At 46.8% G+C, this 23,157-nt stretch overlaps 1 protein-coding gene across 4 annotated transcripts in view; it reads right to left on the bottom strand.

The window, feature by feature from the left end:
- Positions 1 to 23,157, bottom strand: part of DCC (DCC netrin 1 receptor) — a 939,742-nt gene that overhangs the window by 14,296 nt on the left and 902,289 nt on the right. For all 4 annotated transcript variants that reach the window (XM_077346794.1, XM_077346795.1, XM_077346796.1 and 1 more), the window contains exons 27-28: positions 13,164 to 13,376; positions 3,160 to 3,302 (exon numbers count right to left, since the gene is read on the bottom strand). In XM_077346794.1, coding sequence (XP_077202909.1) covers positions 3,160 to 3,302; positions 13,164 to 13,376 — 356 coding nt within the window. The remainder of the gene's footprint in view (positions 1 to 3,159; positions 3,303 to 13,163; positions 13,377 to 23,157) is intronic.

The following is a 23,157-nucleotide window of genomic DNA, read 5'->3' as shown; positions in this document are numbered from 1 at the left end:
CTGTCTCTCAGATAAGACACTGCCAGGTGCCAGTAACAGAGTTCCCATTCATCGCAATGGGACCCAGACCATGAAGAAGCCCTGGAAATAATTGTTCAGGCTTTGAGGAACCCTGGAAGTAATGTCAGCTGGCTACGCCTCCCTGCCATGCCTCCTGGAAGTGACATGTCACTGGAAGATACATCATCACATGTGTCAACAGGCAGACTCAAGAGGGGAGAGTCAGGAGACAGTTTAAAGTGGGAGGAGGTATGCAGGCTCATCCTCCCAGGTGCAGAAACCATGAGAGAACTCATATTTGGGATGTGGGAGGGGAACCAATGGAAATGGCCAGTTCCCTAGCTTATGGCCATGTCCACTAAGATAGGAGGGGAAAGGCCACGGAGCCTCTCTGGAGCTCCTGCAAATTGGGAATTCCTGCTTTATAGGAATTGAACCTGATTCAGTCATCAGTCTGGAGCCAATGCATCTGTGTCATGTGTGCCATCCACTGGGCCCCCATGAGGCCCCACACTTCCACATTTTGGACCAGATGGAGTTCCTTAGACCTTCAAAATATGATGGCATTGAATGTGTGGACATCAGGCTTTCTTAAGCAGGGTTTGGGAAACCCTGGGGTTTCTCGATGGCCCTGGAAGGGTTTCTATCAGGTGGTATGACCATATATGGTTATGCCCACCTCTCTCTCTCTCTCTCCCCCCAAATGGCCAATGATGGACCTGGGGGGTGGGAAGGGGAGGGGAATTGGGTGGGCGTGTACACAGCTATGCTTCTCAACCATATCCTGCATGATTGTGCCACTGCTAGGGTTTCTCGAAGCCCAAAGAACGTTTCAGCGGTTCTCACTGGGAAAACAATTGAGAAACCATGGCATACAGCAACAGTAATGTCAGCCAGGAGGATGTGAGAAGGACATCCTACAAATAACGTATTTCTTTAGGGACCTTTGGAATGGGAAACATGCATGAAAGGACCAGACTTGAGGACAGGGGATTGACAGAGTTAACTCTCCGACGTCTAGACCGTGAGCGCAACTGAGAGTCTGGTTTCCGATCCCCTGAAGAGCTGCATTGGCTCCCCTGCCATTATCTCTTCTAAGTGCTCCCCCACCCGCAGTGCCTAAAACGCGGCCCACTTGGGAAATAATTTGCCCCGCTGCTCTAAAGTAAGACATTCGGAGCTGAAGCCGTTCCGCAGTCAATGGCTCTTTGTGCCCGTCATCTCCGCCAAAGCGGTCATTTTCATTTCCTTGCTCCCTTCCCAACTGCACAGGGCTGCAGTGCCTTATCTTCTCCCTGCAGCTCAGCCGCTGAGGCTTGGAAAGCTTTCAGAGGCAAAGGAGGACTGGCGATAATCCACAGGCCGCCCAGGGACGCCATTGTGTCGGAATGGATTTTGCCCACAGGTGAGCCCGCCTTTTGTGCTTCCCGCTCTTGTCAATTATCATTTGTTTCAGTCCGCGGTGCTGCTTTGCAGGAGGTGGCCTCCAAATCACGGAGCTGGCATGACACTTGTTGAGTGAAGGCTCTGGCGGATGAAGGCTGGAGCCAGAGTGGGAAAGAAAGCAACATCGACAGTGAAGCTTGCGGAGCACGGGAGTGCATGAGACCGGGGCCCGGATGGAGCTATGGCTGCTCTGCGGGGCCTGTAAGGCGGTGCTCTTCCACTGGGCCAATGGCTGAGGCCAGGGTGATCGACGGAAGGGCCTCCCTATGATCCTTACAGTTCTCCCCAACTACTTTCCTCAGTGCTACAGAGGTCCCTGCCGCGTCCAACAGGTGGGGAACAAAACGATGGCGGAAATATTAAGGGTGCAGGGGATAGCTAGCTAGTTATATTTGCTACTTGACAGAGAGTTTATTATTTTAGTGTTTTAGTGTTCTTAGTGTTTGGAATGTTAGCATTTTGATGTGTAAGTATATGTTTTAATATGCTGCGAACCGCCTCAAGCCCCATGGGAGAGAGGGGGCCTAGAAACCAAATGAGGGTGGTGATGATGATGATGATGATGATGGTGGTGGTGGTGGTGATGATGATTAAAATCTAACACCCTTCATGCAGAGGGTGCTACAAAGACTTCCGTAGGGCAAAATACCTTGCATGAAACTCAAGGTCTGGAATCGGCTTGCTTTGGGAATATGCAGCCCCTGCTCGTCCACCATTTCTCTGAGAGAGCCAGCATGGTGTAGTGCGGTGGCCTCTGATCCGGAGAACCGGATTTGATTCCCTGCTCCTATTACACACCCACCCACCTGGGTGACCTTGGGACATCCACAGTTCTGTTAGAGCTCTCTCAGCCCCACCTATTACTCAGGGTGGGGAGAAAGGAAGGCGATTATAAGACACTTTGATACTCCAGGTAGAGAAAAGGGTTTTTTAAAAATACAAAAATCAGCTCTCCTCTTGTTCTTCTCTTTGAAGCTTCTTTTAAAAAATAAGGAATTCTGAATTGTGGAAAGGTTTCAAAAGACAAAGTCTTAAGGAAAGAGATTTGTTTTATATTTACAGCTTAGAAACTCTGATACTTTCAGGTTTAAATGAAAACCTTAATTGGATGTCAGACGATACAGCTGGGGTAATCCAACCAGGCAAGTAACCCATGAAGCTCCTGTTCCATGTGGTCTCCATTTTGCCCAAATAGGACAACAGGCGGGGCTTTTCGCCTTTGCCATGGACAAACCAGTCCCTGAAATAATGTATTTGTCAGTTTGTGTATACTGAAAACATGCCTGTTTCCATAGAACAGACAAGATGTGAACGGTGCCAACCAGAAGCCTCATGGGCAGCTTGCACCGCCAGATATGCATGGTTGGGTTCCCCATAACAGAAGAAGAAGAAGAAGAAGAAGAAGAAGAAGAAGAAGAAGAAGAAGAAGAAGAAGAAGAAGAAGAAGAAGAAGAAGAAGAAGAAGAGTTGGTTCTTATATGCCGCTTTTCCCTACCCGAAGGAGGCTCAAAGCGGCTTGCAGTCGCCTTCCCATTCCTCTCCAACTAGAACAGAACATCTGGAAGATCTTCCACAGACATACAAGGTGCATAGAGGAAAGGTCTTTCTTCTGGTGTGACTTAGTTGCTAGTGCTTGCCAGGATGTATTTTTTGCAATGCCATTTTTGCCTTGCCAGCATCTCATGCCCAGAACAGAAGTCAACTTGCCCTTACATTAGCTGAATCCTCTGCTGGTTTGTGACCCTCTTCTGAGGCTTCTGGAGCTGTCGGCACTGAGACAGGTAGCAGAGGGGATCTGGCCTTTCCGGCGAGCCCGAGGGATGCTGTCTTCACCTGAGCCTTCGGAAGGTTGGATGCTGAAAGAGGAAGAGGCAAACGGGGGACCACGTTAGCATGTGACTCACGAGCGATGTGGGAATACATCTGGGTTGAAATGTGTGACGTCTCACTTAGTGGCACTTTTTTTTATTGTGGCCGTGGACCGTCAAATATCAATTACAGATAAAAACAGTAAAAAGCCATCTGAATAAACTAAAATCACCTAAAAGAATATGAAACGTAAGCATAAAACATCTTAATGTGCCCTAGCCCAGGGGTAGTCAGCCTGTGGTCCTCCAGATGTGCATGGACTACAATTCCCATGAGCCCCTGCCAGCGTTTGCTGGCAGGGGCTCATGGGAATTGTAGTCCATGCACATCTGGAGGACCACAGGTTGACTATCCCTGCTCTAGCCACTATTATAATCCATTATCTTATGTTGGGCTCTGCACAAATAAGCACAGAATTTGGCCTCTTGGCTTGAAAAAGACCATTTAATAGTTTGTCCAAGCCAGCCTCCTCTGAGCAGTCATGAAGTTCACCCAGGAGAGGGAGAATAAACTTAGCCCTTGGCTCTTCTATTCTCCTCCATGTCTCACTTACTTACTTTTAGAGTCTCGCAAGCCTGAAATGTTTAGCACCAGTGAAAATTAGTGGGAAATGAAAACAACGGCTTTCAGCCATAAATATAGCTTCCTGTGCTTGGCAGGTGGTTTGATGCCTTCTTGTAGACCAGGCCATGCTTGGTCCTCAGGAGGAGGAGGAGGAGGAGGGATGAAGGATCTGATGCAGACTCACCAGCAGCATGCTTTGGCCAAATGAAGATTCTTCCTATTATTCTGTGGGAAGTCATGGCTGTTGTCGAAGGGGGGAAAGGGCCATTAAGTCTCAGCCAACTCATGGTGATCTCATAAGGTTTGGAAGATGGCTTGCCATTGCCAAGACTTCCTTGGTGATCTTCCATTCAAGTATCAACCAGCCTTGTTGAGCTTCCAAGATCTCATGAGACTGGCCAGCCTGGGCCATCCAGGTCAGGAAGAATGCCATACAGAGGTGGTTTGTCACTGCCGGACTTTGCATAGGACTTCTTTGGTGGTTTCCCATCCAAGTATTAACCGGGTATGACCCAGTTTAGCTTCTGAGATCTGACAAGATCAAGCTAGGCTGAGCCATCCAGTCCACGGCTGTTAGCTGGGAGTCCTCCAGAATTACAGGTCATCTCCAGGCGAAAGAGCTCAGTTCCACTGGAGAAAAGGGCTGCTTTGGAAGGTCGACGCCATAGCATTATACGACACCAAGTTCCTTCCCTGTCCCAAATCCCACCCAGTCCTGGCTCTGCCCCCAAAGTCTCCAGTTATTTCCTAACGCAGCGCTGGCAACCCTAACACAAATAACTTCCTTAACAATAAAGAACATCAGTAGGATGTTTTAAAAATGCATTTGGAAGTTCGTCCCCTCTTTCATTCTTAGGAACTTGGTTCATGTTTTAAAATTAATTTAAAATGCTAAAGCGTTCCCCAGCCAAGATGAGACAATATTCCGAGCGAGAATGTCTGGTTTCACAAATTATAGACCCGCATTGTACTTTGTCAGTTATAAGTACCTTTCCAGAAGGGAGCACATGACAAAAAGGGAGCAAGACATTTTCTGTGTGCCTGGATCCCTTTGATAATACAAGTTTAACTGAAATGAAAAAAGGGAAAGCTAAAAAAGAGAGACTTAAATGAATTCCTCAGAAGATACAATCGCTTTGCTATCTGCGCTGTAATAAATGAGTTCTTTAATAAATGGTTTTTGCTGAACTTCTTGGAACCTCAAAGCAGGAAGAGAAGATACAGTCATCCCGAGAAGATAGAAGGTTTTTTTTTTTTAAAGGAATAAAAAAGGAAAGTACAAATCCAAGTACCAAAAAAAAAAAGAAAAAAGAAAAAAAGGAAGCCCGAAAATGACTTTAGCCAGAATTTGCTGCAGATAATTTGTTAAACTGAATGGCTGTAATGCGTGATCTAAGAGACATGGCCCAGAGGCCCAGTGTGCTGTAGTGGTTAAGAGATGGGGCTTCCAATCTGGTGAGCCGGTTTTGATTCCCTGCTCCTCCACATGCAGCCATCTGGATGACCTTGGGCTCATCACAGCCCTGATAGTGCTGTTCTCACAGAGCATCAGGGCTCTCTCAGCCCCACCTACCTCACAGGGCACCTGTTGTTGGAAGGGAAGGCTACTGTAAGCCGCTTTGAGACTCCTTCTGGTAGAGAAAAGCAGGGTATAAAAGCTCTTCTCCTTCTTCTATCTGTCAGGGAAATCTGTTGTGGGGAAATTCAAATGAGTAGCCATGTTGGTCTGAAGTAGCACAATAAAATCAAAGATTTTATTGGTGTGGGGAGAGGAAGGGAAGGCACTTGTAAGCCACTTTAAGACTCCTTTGGGTAGAGAAAAGCAGGGTATAAAACCAACTCTTTTCCTTCTTCTATCTGACAGGGTGCATGTTGTGGGAAGAGGAAGGGAAGGTGAATGGAAGCCGCTTTAAGACTCCTTCTGGTAGAGAAAAGTGGCATATAAGAACCAACTCTTCTTCTTCAGTGCTGAGATGACATTTGGTTGTGCAGCTCCTAGAACCCTGCAAGGGATCCTGGGTACACCTTTCTGATTGAATTCTGCTCAGGGGTGGACTGGGAAACAAAAGGGGCTATGCCCTGGCCCTGTCATGCCCACCCCCCAACAGATAGAAGGGAAGGAGCAGGGTTGCCATGGCTCCCACCAATCCATGGGGGGGGGGGGCTCTTGTTGGCAGCTACAGGTCCCCTCCATTTCAGGCTGCTGGAGGCCAGTGGTTCACAGTGGTGGCTTCAGGAGCCATCAGGAGTGGTGAGCTCTCGCTCACCTTGCACAGGCTCTTGGCCCTGGAGCCCACTGTGGCATAGTAGTGTGCTCGGGGCAGTTAACAACAATAAAGCCTTCCTTTTTTGTCTCTATGGGGGTTGCACAGAGCTTGGAGGGTTTTAAAAAAATAATCTTTGGGTGGATTTTTCAGCGGGGAAGCCCAGATGTTTTTCTTCTGGCCTCAACCATAGGCCTAGTACATCCTTTCTCAACTTTCTTACCCTGAAACGTGATCAGGCAGAATATGGTTGGGAAGCATAGCTGTGCACATGCCCACCCAGAGTCCCTTCCCACCCCCATCATTGGCTATCACTGGCCATTTTTATTGGGGGAGAGGTGCAAGTTAACATGACCATATATGATCATGTCACAATAATTTATATATATATACACATTTATTTGGTGATATGGTCATGTTGACACTCTCCCCCAGGGGCCAATGACCGACCTGGTGGGGGAAGAGGAGGGGCCCCGGGTGGTCATGGACACAGCTCTGCTTCCCAACCATATTCTGCATTTTGGTGCCACTTCCGGATTTATTTTGAAGCCTGAAGAATGTTTCAGGGGGTTTCTCAATGGTAAGAAAGGCTGCCTAAAGTTTTCAGATATCAGTACAGAGACTGAGTTTACACGATTAAATACAAAACATAGGATAAATACGAAAAGAATAACACAAAACCCATCATTTTTTTTTGCCAGTTGGGACACTGTAAAAATTAAAAACTGAACCTAGCAGGATATTGTCGCAACAGGAACCTGGGCAGACTGTATCAAAACCGTGTACAAGTATTTGAACAAATATTATAACGATAGACGTGTTTCAGCTTAAAAAGTGCAATTAAGTAGTTGATTTTGTGCTTTTACACTAGAGTTGTTCCGGAGATAAGATTATGCTTTCAGCCTTTAGTGGTTCCTGATTGTTTGAGCAATGTTTTAATACTTGATACTTAATCCAGGGTCTTTTAATCTGATGGCTTTGTATTTAATAATGTAAACTCAGTCCTTGCACTGATATTTGGAAACCTTAGGTAACTACCTCTGGATTACTATATTTCTCATGGGGATTTCCCCCCTTGTTCTGCATATGTCCACCTCTGTGACCTCTTTTGGCTTACTGCTGATTGTTTTTTTATTGGCAATAGCAGAAGTCATCTACTTGTATGGAGGGAGAAAAGATTTCTTTCTTTCCCTCCCTAAACAGCTGAGGGGTGCCAGGTCTTGCCTCAGTTGTCCGGATGGAGTTTTTTTGGATGGGACTGAAGTTTCCACCCCCTCCAAGCCCATCACTGGCTATTCTGGGATGGTGTGTGTGTGTGTGTGTGGGGGGGGGGGGTTTGCCATGACCATATATGGTCATATCACCCAATAGATGTTTAACAAATTTTTAAAAAATACATAAATAATTAATTAACACCCATCCATTTGGGCAACCCTTCCAGGGCTGTCAAGAAACCCCTGGGTTTAACAAAACCCTGGCTGAGAAAGCCTGGGATACATGCACAAAGTTCCCAAAACTGATCCTTGAACCTCTTTAAAATTCATAATGTTTCTTTTTAATATTTTAAAATAATACCTTTTTCAGTTTAAAATTTAACACTCCTATTGACTGATCCTTCATCCTAAAGTACTACACATTTTTTTCCTTTCTTCTACTCTTGTATTTTGGTCGAAGACCATTTAAATAAGAATGGATATAGGATTATTAATTAAGCTAATGCAAAATAAATGACAGGGCTATCTCTTCCTTTTTTCTTCCTAAAGCAAACTAGTCATTCAAAACCCATTTAGGTCTGGCACATAAAATGCACGGGATAAATAAACTTTGCTAATATATTCCTGGCACAAGGAAGAGATGCACCTGTGAGCCCCACGGGTGGGGAGGGGGGAAGGGGGGGAAATCATGTTACTCATATGTAACTCATTAATTGATGTAACTGTGCCTTAAAGAGCCGCTTCCTGAGCACAAAGGCAGATGGTTTCCATTTGGGCACTGCTAATGAGAAACCAAAATGGCAATTAAGGTTCCCTGCACACGCACACCCTCTTTCCATCGCGATGAGCAACAGGTTATCATTAAAAGCCCGAGGTGAAGAAAATAAGCAGCAAGAAAAGCAAAACAAGTAAGCAAAGAAGGGGAAATTCTCCTCGCTGCTGGGAGACAATGGGGAAGCCACTGGTGGGAGCTTAGGGGCATGTAGGGGCATAAGGCTGAGGTAGGAGCAAGCACATAAAATCAAATGGGCCATATCCTCCCTCTCTGGACTATACCACCACAGATGGTGGCTACAAGTAGAAGTGTGGGTTTTGATACCCCACTTTTCTCTACCCAAAGGCATCTCAGAGTGGCTGTCGATCACCTTCCCATCCGCTCCCCACAACAGACCTTGTTTGAGGCCGGTGGGGCTGAGAGAACTCTGAGAGAACTGTGACTAGCCCAGTGTCACCCAGTTAGAATCCTAGGGCTGGAAGAGGCCATCTCGTCCAACCTTCTGCTCAATGCAGGATCAGCTTCAAGCATCAATGACAAGCATCTTTCATAAAATCGAGAGACCTCAGAGAGAACTGGGACTAGCCCAAGGTCATCCAGCTGGCTGCACATGGAGGAGTGGGGAATCGAACCTGGTTCTCCAGATTAGAGGTCGCCCCACTTAACCCCCGACACCACTCTGCCTTTCTATTAGGACATGACCTACACCAATGAGCACGTGATCTCTTCTAGGATTGGATGTCGCAGTGCCAATAGTTGAGAAAGTTGCCAAGATGGAGCAAGGAGTAAGCCTCCTCTGCCACCAGAATCCCTGGTTTAAGTTTATTAACACCTTGGATTTGATTGGAGAGATTTCAGCCAATCAACATGAAAGGAATTGACCATTGCTGGTCAGAGTTATAAGGCACATTCTAAAGCAGGGGTAGTCAACCTGTGCTCCTCCAGATGTTCATGGACTACAATTCCCATGAGCCCCTGCCAGCATAGTCCATGAACATCTGGAGGACCATGGGTTGACTACACTGGTTCTAAAGAACACACCATCCGGAACCTTTTCTCTGCCAGAAAACAACACCCCCATTTGACGGAACCTACTTCAGAAGCTCCTGAGAATGATGAACATTAAATGTGAGTTCCTGATTTCTTTTTTAAAGAAAGTGTCGGACAAAACCCAATGAAGACGCAGCTAGTTGTGCGGTTGCCTCGGCGATATGTCCAGTAGATGATCCGTGAAAACATGGGGAACAGTCTCTTTCTTTTCAAAGCATGGACTAATTAAAAAGCTCTCCCAGTGAAATGAACAAAAGTTCAAAGGCTCCATGTACATGGGGTCAAAACAGCGGGTAAATGGAATTAGGCCAATTATAGAATTAATTGAATCCAAGACACTCAGGTTCTCATTTGCCAAGCTAGTGAAATGTTAGGAAGGAAGGAAGGAAGGAAGGAAGGAAGGAAGGAAGGAAGGAAGGAAGGAAGGAAGGAAGGAAGGAAGGAAGGAAGGAAGGAGAGAGAGAATTCGATTTAATACTCAATTTTTCAGTACCCAAAGGAGTCTCAGATTGGCTTACAATCCCCTTCCCTTCCTCTCCCCACAACAGACACGCTGTGAAGTAAGTGGGGCTGAGAGAGCTTAGACAGACCTGCTCTGTGAGAACAGCCCTAACAGAACTGTGACTGTCCCAAGGTCACCCAGCTGGCTGCATGCAGAGAAGTGGAGAATCAAGCCCAGTTCTCTAGATTGGAAGCTGCTGCTCTTAACCACTATACCAAGCTGGAGAAAGGGAAGGAGGGAGTGAAAGAAAGAAAGAAAGAAAGAAAGAAAGAGAGAGAGAGAGAGAGAGAGAGAGAGAGGGAGGGAGGGAGGGAGGGAGGGAGGGAGGGAGGGAGGGAGGGAGGGAGGAAAACAAAGAAAAAGAGAAAGGGAGGGAAGAAAAGACAGAAAGGAAGGGTGGGAGGGAGGGAAGAAGTGGAGAAAGTAATGAGGAAAATAAATAAATTGAAGAACTGACAATATTACCATAGTGCATAGACACAGCAGGAATTTAATATAGGACAGCTTTATTTCCTCCAAAGGGTTATTAAGCATTTCATTAGCTCGTTCTTTGGATGCTATATAGCTGCCAGGTGCAAATGCTGGCTATTTTGTTACTATTAGAAGGCCTCCCTGAGCAACTTAGATGAAACTTGCTGTAGAGTTCAGCATACCTGGCCTGCACACCTGGCCTGCTGAGCAGGGAACCCCCAGCAGATGACAACTTTCCCACCTCTCCTGTAGTCCCCATGCCAAAAAGGAACATCCCTTCCAATACTGTTGCTGCGTACGGCGCGTGTTTGCTAGGAAATGCTCAGCTACTAAATAATCACAGCAGAATCCAGAGCTGTATGTCACTTGGGTTGAAGAAGAAGAAGAATTGTTTTTTATGCTCCACCTTTCTCTACCCGAAGGAGTCTCAAAGAGGCTTCCAATCGCTTTCCCTTTCCTCTCCCGACAACAGACACCCTGTGAGGGAGGAGAGGCTGAGAAAGCCCTAATATTACTGAAGAAGAAGAACAGTTGGTTCTTAGGTGCCACTTTTCTCTACCTGAAGGAGTCTCAAAGAGGCTTACAGTCACCTTCCCTTGCCTCTCCCCACAACAGACACCCTGTGAGGTAGGTGGGGGCTGAGAGAGCCCTGATATTACTGCTCAGTCAGAACAGCTCTAAGAGAACTGTGACTGGCCCAAGGTCACCCAGTTGGCTTTATTCAAAACCCAGTCTCCCAGCAGCTCCCAGTCCAACACTCATTATACCACACCAGTTTCCTAGCATGGCTTTATAACTCACACCTCTCAGAAAAGCAAAGGCATTGCTCCTGAGGATATAACTGAGCAGGGATTGATTACATTTCATTTAAGTAGTCGCGACCACCCGGAGATCATAAAAGGAAAGATTAAGTACCAGGAGGAGTTAGTAAAAAAAAAAAAAAAAGAAAGAAAGAAAAAAGATCCCCTTTCATGTTTCAGGATTTGCAAGCTTTGGTGTCCCATCAAAAGAGGATTATTCAGTGATGATAGCAAGTGTCTGAAGGGGAAAGCATGCTGTCCCCCCCCCCACACACACACACACATGCCGACGGTTGTGTAATTCTTATCGGCTGAGGATTAAGCAACCTGAGAAGACAGAGGAGCTAAATATAGACCTGGCCTTCCAAACAGTTTCCATTGCATGAGTTGCAAGGAAAAGTTGCGTGCAAGATAATGTCATACTCTCTGCTTGTAACTAGGGTTGTGCACTTCGGACTGCCTCGATCGAAACATCTCCAAAGCTGCTTTGGCCAAGTCAATACCCATTTGAGGCGGGTTCTTCTGAACCCTAAGTGTTCTGGATTTTTCTTCCCCTGCACATCCCTACGGGGAACTTGCGGTTGGATTTCAGAACAAGCAACCCATCCCCGGAAAGCTTCACAAATGACAAAGGTGTCGGTTTGCAGAAGAAGAGCAAGATTCAGGCCCGACGGCACCCTCAAGATGAACAAGGGTATTTTGTAAGGTCTATAAGTCACAGTGAATTGAGGCAGAGAGAGGGGAGGGCAGGAAAGGATGAGAGAGTGAATGGCTCGTGTGGCCCTTTCTTATGGGCCCAGGAGAATGCCACTTGTCATGTTGAGGTTGGGAAGAGTTTTCCTGCTGGCCGGATCAGCCCAGGGAAACTAAAGCTGGACACAGAGTAGGGCTGACTACAGAGTAAGGGGGAGGAAAATGTGAGTTCTCTGCATTGTACAAGGGTTTGGACTAGATCAAGGGTGGCCAAAGTGTATGCATGCATGCATGCATTCAAGCAAGCAAGCATGTAAATAAACATTAAACATTAATTGTGATATGACCATATATGGTCATGCTGACCATTGTCCCCCCTCCCAAAATGGCTAGTGATGGGCCTGGAGGGGGTGGGAAGGGGTGGGGCCCTGGGTGAGCATGTCCACAGCTCTGCTGTGGACCAGATTCTACACGATCACGCCACTTCTGGGGTTTCTCAAAGCCTGAAGAATGTTTTAGAGGTTTCTCAATGGTAACAAAGTTGAGAAAAGCTGGGCTATACCATACCACCTTCGCTCCCTTGCTTACAGAAATGTTCTCTTGCCCTTTTCAAGGACCTTATCCCTGCTATTATCTTAGTCGGTCCAGGGGGACTTTTTCATTGTCACCTGGGATGATAACGGTGATCTTGAAATATCTGCTCCGAACCAGGTAAATTCCAAGTGGTCACAGACAGGGAGTGACTAGAATAATAGCACTGAAGGCCGGGGCACCGTCATAGCCCCTGATTTCTCAAAGAAGCAGAAATTTCCCTATTCAAAAGGAACGTAGCCGTCAGTGACAGCTGTCAACTCACAACAATTTAAAGCCTGTGTTGCTGAAAATAAAAAATCTTTGGCTGAGTGAATCAGTGCTCCAGATGGGGTGGTGACAGGGCTTCAAAGCCCCCTGTCAGGGTGTATATTTAAAAAAAACAAAACACACCAGCATTACAAGTGAGATGACGTCTGTCCTAGAGAGACCAATGTCATTTCCATCTTTTTCTCAACTTTTTTTAATATTGAGAAACCCCTGAAACATTCTTCAGGCTTCAAGGAACGCCAGAAGTGGTGGGATCATGCAGAATACGGCTGGGAAACATAGATGTGGACACACCCACCCAGGGCCCCTCCCCTTCCCATCCCCTCCAGGCCCACCATTGGCCATTTGGGGGGAGAGGTGGGTTGACATGGCCATGTAAGGAGATATCACCTGGCAAATGCTAAAAATAATTAACTCCCACTCATCTGGGGCTGTCAAGAAATGCTAGGGTTCCATGAAACCACGGTTGAGAAATCCTGCACTAGCTAGGAATAACCAGAAACTCTGCGGTTTGTCATAACATCTCTGGCAATTCCCTGAGCTTTCCCCAGAAGTGATGTCACTGCCCCCAACAACATGGCTTAGCAACTCATTCTGGTCCCATCTTGGCCATGGCCCCGGTTATGTGGGCACCAGTTCCGACAGCTGCCTTACCTGTTTGAGATAAGAGTGGTGTATAAGGGACTTTCGGTTCTATTGCACTCATTGGTGGAGGTAGCAAGGGATTGGCGAAACTGCGGAGCGGATGTGTCGGCCGGACACATGCGGTTGGAATGGTCCTGCTGGGCGCATCCTCGCTGGTGGGATGTTCGGGTTGGGTCTGTGGTAACATGGTGGTCTGCTGAGGGGCTGGTGCTTCATTCACAGCTGCGAGGGAATCAGAGGGAAGGAAAGGTGTAGGTAAGTCATAAGAACGTAAGAAGAGTCCTGCTGGATCACACCAATGGCCCACGTAGTCTAGAACCTTGTATCACACAATGAAGAAGAAGAAGAAGAAGAGTTGGTTCTTATATGCCGCTTTTCCCTACCCGAAGGAGGCTCAAAGCGGCTTACAGTCGCCTTCACATTCCTCTCCCCACAACAGACACCCTGTGGGGTGGGTGAGGCTGAGAGAGCCCTGATATCACTGCTCGGTCAGAACAATTTTATCAGTGCCGTGGCGAGCCCAAGGTCACCCAGCTGGATGCATGTGGGGGAGCGCAGAATCGAACCCGGCTCGCCAGATTAGAAGTCCGCACTCCTAACCACTACACCAAACTGGCCAAACAGTTCCTCTAGAGGGCCAGCAATAGGGCATAGAGGCTCAGGCCTTCCCTTGATAAGAACACAAGAAAAGCCCTGCAGGATCAGACCAGTGGTCCTTCTAGTCCAGCATCTTGTCTCACACTGTGGCCAAGCAGGTCCTCTGGAGGGCCAGCAACAGGGCATAGAGGCTCAGGCCTTCCCTAGATAAGAACACAAGAAAAGCCCTGCTGGATTAGACCAGTGGTACTTCTAGTCCAGCATCTTGTCTCACATGGTAGCCAACTAGTTCCCCTGGAGAGCCAACAGCAACAACACCGAGAGATCCCTATGTTCCCTATGTTGTATTTAATATACCCTATATTGTATTTAACTATGCTGCTAGCCAAGCCTCTTGTGGTGCAAAGTGGTAAGGCAGCAGAAATGCTGTCTGAAGCTGTCTGCCCATGAGGTTGGGAGTTCAATCCCAGCAGCCAGCTCAAGGTTGACTCAGCCTTCCATCCTTCCGAGGTCAGTAAAATGAGTATCCAGCTTGCTTGCTGGGGAGTAAACAGTAATGACTGGGGAAGGCACTGGCAAACCACCCCGTATTGAGTCTGCCATGAAAATGCTAGAGGCCATCACCCCAAGGGTCAGGCATGACTTGGTGCTTGCACAGGGGATACCTTTACCTTTACTATGCTGCTAGCTGCCCTGAGACACAGAGTAAGGGGTGGGATATAAATCAAATTAATAACAAAAACAAAAACACCACCACCATCACCAGGGAAGGAGGGTGATGTGGATTTGGTAAAATATGTCTGAATGGTGCTTCTTAACTGTTTGCAGTAGAAACTGGGTCTTTGTGGAAAAATCAGGACAAGCCTACATGTATCAGAAGGACAGAAGAACGTTTTGTTACAGATGAGATGCCTTACAGCTTGAAGATATTATGGTAACTGGATCTGATGAGGGTTTTTGACAAAGAGGCTGCCTAATTAATTTCTGCTTAAGCTACCCCCGAGGCCATTTGTCCTCCAGACAGCTGTAATACTTGGTTTTCCAGAGATGTCAATGCCTGCTTTATTATCCTGTGTCAAGTCTTTCGTGATTTGGATACGCCACGTCAACCCAGGATGTATTAGTTGAGGCTCTCCCCACAACAGATTCCCTGTGTGGCAGAAGAAGAAGAGTTGGTCCTTATATGCCGCTTTTCTCTACCCAAAGGAGTCTCAAAGTGGCTTACAGTCGCCTTCCCTTTCCTCTCCCCACAACAGACACCCTGTGAGGGAGGGGAGGCTGAGGGAGCCCTGATATGATTGCTCAGCCAGAACAGCTTTAACAGTGCTGTGGGGCACTGAGCCCAAGGTCACCCAACAGGCTGCATGTGGGGGAACAGGGAATCAAACCCGGCTGGCCACATTAGAAGTCCGCACTCCTAACCACTACACCAAGCTGCCTCTTGTATTTTGATTTAATTAAGAGACTGTCACCCGCCCTGAGCTCTCTAGGGAGGGCGGGGTATAAAAATACAGTTTATTATTATCATGCCATTACATAATAAATAAACAAACAAACAAACAAACAAATAAATAAATAAATAAATAGCATAAAAAGAGACAATCCAACAGGAAGGGTTTGCTGTGTACGGCGCCATTTCCAGTTCCCCGCCCTCTTCCCCCACCCTGTTGTTTGCACCCAGGCAAGCAACGGTGGATTGATTATCACAGCTCTGAAACTCCCCGATGAGCCTCGTCCGAAACACTCTGCCGATGTGAGGCAGCCGTAAGTTTGGCCGGAAACCCGGAGAGACGCGCAAGTTCCGTTCCGCTTTCATGTCCATTTGTTGCTTGGTTACGCCTCTGGCAAGGGCGAGCAGAGAGTGAAATCATTGCTCCCTGGCATTTGTTCCCATCAGTGAGTGCTTCGTTTGGCCGAAGAGGATCGAGTTAAACGCGGTGGGCCTGTACCTGTGGCACCGGGAATGTAGGAGCGTCAGGGCTCGATAACAAGCCATCATTTCCGCCAAAGAATGGCCCATTTATAGCTGGGCCATTAAACACGACATCTTTTAATGCAGATCGGACAGTGATGCAAAATATGAGAACGTAAAAGCTGGGAAAAACTCCCTCTGTTCCAATTTGGAATTAATCTTTGGGAGGGGGGGATCCTGATGAAATAAATAGATTTGCCCCCTCCATACATTAAATCAAAAGATGACCGGGCTATCAACGCCCGAAAAGAGAGGTCGCTCGGTGCAGTGGCTAAGAGTGGTGGCTTCTAATCTGGTGAGCCGGGTTTGATTCCCTGCTCCTCTACATGCATCCAGCTGGGTAAACTTGGGCTGTTCTGTTAGAGCTGTTGTAAAAGAGCAGTTCTCTCAGGGCTCTCTCAGTCCCACCTACCTCAGAGGGTATCTGTCGTAGTGAGAGGTAGGGGAGGGCAATTGCAAGCCACTTGGAGACTCCTTTGGGTAGTGAGCAGTGGGGTTTAAAAAACAACCCTTGTTCTTCTCATCTGAAGACATGATCACCAGAGCCTTTAGGCCACTGTGAACCTCCAAGCAGGGCCTGGAGTTTTAGAACTACAGCTGGTCTCCAGAGGACAGAGATAAGTTCCTCTCTCATGAGAAAATGGCAGCTCAGAGAACAACCTTTATGGTGTTCTACACACCAGGAGTGGCCAAACTGTGGCTCACCAGATGTCCATGGACTACAATTACCATGAGCCCAGTTTTGCCACCCCGGCTTCATGGAATTTTTACTCCACTGAGGTCCCTCCCCTAGGCTTCATCCTACATAGCCAAGAATTCCTCAATCCAGAGCCAGCAACCCTAACCTACAGCTTCTGCAAGAACTTCAAATCCAGGCCTGAAGCTTACCCATTCCCTCCCCCAAGTCCTTCGCCTTTGTATTCCATGCTGTTTTGGATCAGAGCAGCCTTTTTCAACCTCTTGACCATAGAGGAGCCCCTGATATATTTTTTTATGCTTTGAGGAGCCCTAGAATTGGGCAGGAAGTGATGTCAGCTGGCCACCTCTGCATTCCATGCCTGAGGCGAACTGAGGGGGGAGATAAAGGAGGTGTTTTGAGGTAAGTGTGAGCATTCAGGCTTCACCCCCTTTCCCTATGTGGTAATCACGCAAGAACAACAGCCCCAGGACAACAGAAGAAGAAGAAGAAGAAGATGAAGAAGATGAAGATGATGATGATGAAGAAGAAGAAGAAGAAGATGATGATGATGATGATTCCTCTCCCCACAACAGACACCCTGTGGGGTGGGTGAGGCTGAGAGAGCCCTGAGATTGCTGAAGAAGAAGAAGAGTTGGTTCTTAGATGCTGCTTTTCTCTACCTGAAGGAGTCTCAAAGCGGCTTACATTCGCCTTCCCTTTCCTCTCCCCACAACAGACACCCTGTGAGGTGGGTGAGGCTGAGAGAGCCCTGATATCACTGCCCGGTCAGAACAGTTTTATCAGTCCTATGGGAAGCCCAAGGTCACCCAGTTGGCTGCATGTGGGGGAGCACAGAATTGAACCCGATTTGCCAGATTAGAACTCCGCACTCAAACCACTACACCTCTACACCAAAGTGGTTGGTTCCCTGCTTTCCTAGCTATGCATTAAGGCAGCATATAGGGGAAAGGCTGGAGGACTCTCACTGAGCCTCAGGGTTCCTGGTTGGGAATCCCTGGATTAGAGATTCACAAGAAACCTGACAGGTGATTTGCTTACCCCACGGGCTAAGTAGGGGAAACTTAACCTGGATTTTTCCATGTCCAAAGCTAGAACTGTACTACTGAAGCCCTAATTCCTCTTGGAACGTACACAACTCCTCTTGGAACATGTACAAGGGAAGGAGAATTTTATATATTCCTATCTGGTTGAAGTACTATAGTGTCTGATGCTCCAAATTCCTATCCAGTAGTTGGGTCTGCTTGAATGGACTTCTGGCTGACTTTGCAATGCAGCAAAGCAGTTTAAAGGCTGGATTGAGTCCCTGCAGCTCCTCCCTCCTGTAACTGGACAACAGGGGCCGTTGCGAGTGACAGCCAACTGGAACTACATGTTGGTCGGTGCCAGCTGCTCCATGGGGTTATGGAGCAGCTGGAATCCTGCCTGCACAGCAGTCTGGGACTTTCAGATGCCAAAGAAATGCACATCGGAATGGCAGTGACTGTGCACAAAGCAACCATAAACACACATTTGGCTGTTGTTGCTTCCCTAAAGACTAAATATGTACTTGTTTGTTTTAGAAGAAAAGATTCTATTTATTATCATTTTATTGTATGGCCCCTAATAGTGTAGCCTGGAAATCAGGAGATTGTCTGACTGCCAGGCAAGGGACGTTCAGAGGTGGTTTGCCATTGCTTGCCTCCGTACTGTGATGACCCCTAGTGTTCCTTGGAGGAACTACCACCCAACTTCTTGGAGGTCTCACATCCAAATGTTGGCCAGGGTTGGCCGTGTTTAGCTTCCAAGATCTGATGGGATCCAGTTTGCCTCAGCCACCAGATCAGGGCAAGAAAGAGTCTGAAGGTGCTGAATTACATGTCAGGGTTTAAATATATATATATATATATATATATTTTGTTAAATATGTGATCTCAGTGGCTTGTGATCAGGTGGGTCTGTTGCTTTCAAGAAATTAAGGTCAACACAAGGGGGTTGAACCGAAGCCTATACAGAGTAGAATACAGTTTTAAAAATTATAGTACCAGTATTAATTAATTGAGTTAAAAACTCAAGTCTTATAGCATAGCCTCGATAAAATCAAGATGTACATACATACGGATGCCTCCACTAACCAGAGACATTTTGGCCTTACCACCATTATCAATGGCCAGGCATTAAATAAAACCAGCATATGTAAAATATACAATAAATCCAATAACTGCTATAGCCAGTTGGCTCCTTTACATAAAAAGATATACTCAGGACACTACGGACCTAAAGACCAGATAAAACTATTTGAGGCCTCTAATGGTTCAAAAACAAGTCCTGGTCAAGGTAAGCACTTTCAGTAAGTATCTTGTAATCAGGAGCCAGCCTTCATCCAGAGTATAATAAGTATGCTGCAGGTGAAATGCTTGTTCCAACACTGATGTGCAAAGGACATAAAGCACCTCATCAAAGGTGCACAACCAATGGCTTTTTTGTTTTTGCATTCTCATTTTCTTCACTTGTAAGTTTCTGTTTCTTTTTTCCCCCTTCCCTCTACTTGTGTTTACCTCCCTCTAGTGGCTGATTCAGTCTTACGTCAGTTGATGTATGGCATATCTCTTTGCAAATCTGAACTGAAGTTTTATATAAACCAATATGATGTTGAATCGACCACTAGAGGGAGCAAAACACGGGCAGAACAGGATTCTCTCTCCCCCCCCCCCCACACACACATCCCAAGAAACAGGAACTTACAAGGGAGGAAAATGAGAAAGCGGAAAAGCCCAGGGTAAAATCTACAGACATTGTATAATGATAATTAATCATTACAATTCCTGGGCACAAGCTCAGTGTTCGCACGCTGCCCCTGGTGAGATGCCTAATAACTCACACTGGGTAGCAAAGAGAAATTGCTGTTGTTTTATAGAATTGGATGGTCTAGTCCCAAGGAAACAGGGAAGGGCTATAGAACAGGCATGGGTCAGCAGTTCTAAGAGAGGAGGACAAAGAAGAAGAGCTGGTTTTGTACACCCCACCTTTCACGACCTGAAAGAGTCCCAAAGTGGTTTACAAATACCTTTCTCTTCCTTTCCCCACAACAGACACCCTGTAAGGGTGAACTACTACACCAGGCTTTCTCTACCAGGGTTTCATGAAACCCTGGGGTGTCCTGACAGCCTGGAAGGTTTTCAAAAATGAGTGGGAGTTAATGGTGCTATGATCATATATAATCATGTCAACCTGCCCCCCTCTCAAATGGCCAATGATGGGCCTGGAGGGGGTCAGAAGGGGAGGGGCCCAGGTGGGCATGTACACAGCTCTGCTTCCCAATCATATTCTGCACGATCACGCCACTTCTTGGGTTTTTCAAAGCTGAGGAATGTTTCAGGGGTTTCTCAAAGGAGTTGAGCAAGGCTGCACTACACCATGTTGGCTCATGACATTAGGTTAATGTCTTGACAAAAGCTAACATCTGTTGCAAATGCAATAATAAGGTTTCAGTGGAGTGTCTTGGATCAGCCAGAGTATCCACAAATGAGTTACTAAGCTCCACTAATTTACACCTCCTCCAGTGGTCCTCAACACTCTTCTGGCCAATGTCAGGGTTTCATTATGCAGGCCAGCATTCAGCCTTAGGGAGTGTCAGACAGCCACTCTCCTGAAAGCTTTTCTAAAGCTACAGATTAAAAATGAAAGCTGACATTGGAACCATGGGAGGCACGCATCTGGACTCATCATTGGAAGATTTAATGATGCAAAGCAGGATTCCCTCCCACCACCACCCTTAGGCACAACTGAAGATGGCTGAGGGGTCTTTTGATCACGTTAGAACTCGGCCTGACCTGTAAATCTTGACTGGGAGGTTTTTTTTTAAAGAAAATTTTATGGGAAATGAGGATTCAGAGAGGTGGAAAATAAAGATAGAATCTGCAGAAAGAGACATGCAGGATGCTGATCAATAAACCACTGGGAGAATGTGGTAAAGGTAAAGGTATCCCCTGTGCAAGCACCGAGTCATGTCTGACCCTTGGGGTGACACCCTCTAGCGTTTTCATGGCAGACTCAATACGGGGTGGTTTGCCAGTGCCTTCCCCAGTCATTACCGTTTACCCCCCAGCAAGCTGGGTACTCATTTTACCGACCTCGGAAGGATGGAAGGCTGAGTCGACCTTGAGCCGGCTGCTGGGATTGAACTCCCAGCCTCATGGGCAGAGCTTTCAGACTGCATGTCTGCTGCCTTACCACTCTGCGCCACAAGAGGCTCATATGAGAATGTCGTAGCTATGACTAGAAGCCCCATGTCCAATATCTATATAACAAATAGTGAGCTGTGCCTGCCATCTGCAGATACTGAAACCTGTGGATTAGGGCCACAACAATGCTAAATGGGTTTTCCTGTAAACTTGGGGGACAGGAAAAAAAATGAAATCAAAAATAAAATATACATGGGTGTGTATATTTTATACCTTTGCATGAATGGAGCTGCTCCAGCTTGGCCAATGATCGATACCGGCAGCTGCTCTGGGCTCAAATTTGGCATCGAAGGATGGTGGCAGCTGCTCAGGGTCTGTCCATGGTGGCAGAAGCTGCTGGAAGCTGCTCTGGCCCAGCCCCAGCAGCAGAGGATGTTAACAGAAGAGGAGGAGGATGACAGCGGGGCTTAATAGTAGGTGGTGGGGCCTGGAGCCATGCTATGCCTGGTGATGGGGGAGATATAGGTTTTCTTCCCTGCATGTCTCGTACTACCCTACTGAGCAAGATGGAGAGTATTGGATGTAGGGAATCAGCAGTGATGGGGGGAGAAATCTCTCCATGAGTACTGTGGGACCCCATTTGGTTCCTCTAGCTTGGATGCATTTTCCATATTTAATAATCTCTGGTAACTATTTCGGAAATGGCTCTTATGTACAAAAGTTCTGGATGAATTCCACACTCTAATTACTCACTATGCAAAGAAGTATTTCTTTATGCCCATCCCAGATCTACTGCCCATCAGCTTTTTGGAAAGCCTTCATGTTCTAGTGTTTTGGGCGAGAAGAAAAAAGTTAACTTTCCCCCCCAGCTCCCTCCATATTGTCTGTAATTTTATAAACTTCTATTATGTCCCCCCTTCATCCAGATCAGGCTTTCTCAACCAAGGTTTTGTGAAACCTTGGCATTCCTTGATGGCCCTGGAAGGGTAATTTGTGATGCTCTAGCACCTGGTCATGGCAATAACCTCAGGAACTAGGACTGCCAGCTCTGTGTTGAGTAATACCTGGAGATACAGGTTGTGGAGCTTGGGGAGAGTGGGTTTTGCGGGAAGGGATGACCTTCAAATCAACCTTTCCCCCCCAGGAGAACTGATCTTGATCATCTGGAGATCAATTGTAATAGTGGGAAATCTCCCAAAGGTTGACAACTGCTGACCTGTAGAACATACCCAATGGATTGACACTGAGGTACAATCACTGACTCTGGGTGGATGCAGCCAGCCCATTCTGGAAAACTAGAAACTATCCAGTACCAACTTCTCATGCCTATTCATTAACACTTGTATTTTTTAAGCTTATTTACGGTAATTCCCAGATCTCGAGTACTGCCTTAATCCAGTCTCCGCTATTATCACCAACTCTTATGCATCTTCACTCTAGTCCAGGCTTTCTCAACCAGGGTTTCCTGAAACCCTGGGGTCTCTTGAAGGGTTTCCCATATGGGTGGATGTTAATTAATTTTAAAATATATATTTTTTAATTGTTAAGCATTTATCAGCTGATATGACTATACATGGTCTTGTTGACCCACCCACCACCTCCCAAAATGGACAATGACGCTCCTGGAGGAGGTGGGAAGAGGAGGGTTCCCTGGTAGGCATGTACAGAGCTATGCTTCCCAAACAAATTCTACACAACTGCACCACTTGTGGTGTTTCTTGAAGCCTAAGGAATGTTTCAGGGGTTTCCCAACTGTGGGAAAAAAGGTCAAAAAGGCTACCTTAGCCAGCACTTCCTGGAAATTACTGCCCTCCCCCTGACACCCTACCTACATGTAATTACTAACGATATTTCGTCCGACTGTAGCTGATGAAGTATGCAGGCACGTAGAAGCCTATGCTTTGAATAAAACTTTTGTTGATCTTCAAGATGCTACCAGCTCAGACTTTGCCTTGCTGCATCAGACCAACACCGCGACCCACCTGAATCTACCCAGCATGGTTAGCTATCCTGCAAAAAATGTCTTGCCACTCAAAAAGGTTGACCAAGACAAATCCAGCCCCACGGGCCTCTAATGTGTGGGTTTCATATTACCATTGACACACACAAGAGACATGTTGCAAAATCATGCTGACAAAAACCCCTACTTTTATCCCCGCAGGTCGCATAAAATAAAAGAGTCAGCACAAAGTCATTATTCTTGTCTTGCCGCTCCACGCTTTTTTGACAGTGGTCAAAACTGCAGACAGCTTTATCATCCAGGGACAGAAGGTGCCAACTGAGGTCTGCCCACCCCCCAATCATTTTCTCCAGTTTCTCTTTCAGCAGGTGGCTGAGTAGGGGATATTTTGGGGGGGGGGAGTTAAGGGTGATTTTTCAGCATTGTTTTTTTTCCCTTCCAGTTCATTAGAAATGAGTTTCAAGAAACAGAAAGAAGGATTCAAGCACGGCCCATTGGGCAGAAAGAATGGCGACCCCCCTCCGTAATGCCACCGCGCATGATGAATTCGAAGGGGCGCATCCTTCCGATCGATAGCATGCCCAGTCATGTAGTGATGTGGGGACGGTTACTCT

This window comes from Paroedura picta, chromosome 7 (genome assembly GCF_049243985.1).
Source record: "Paroedura picta isolate Pp20150507F chromosome 7, Ppicta_v3.0, whole genome shotgun sequence".
NCBI lineage: Eukaryota > Metazoa > Chordata > Lepidosauria > Squamata > Gekkonidae > Paroedura > Paroedura picta.
This window is presented reverse-complemented; position numbering and strand designations above follow the sequence as displayed.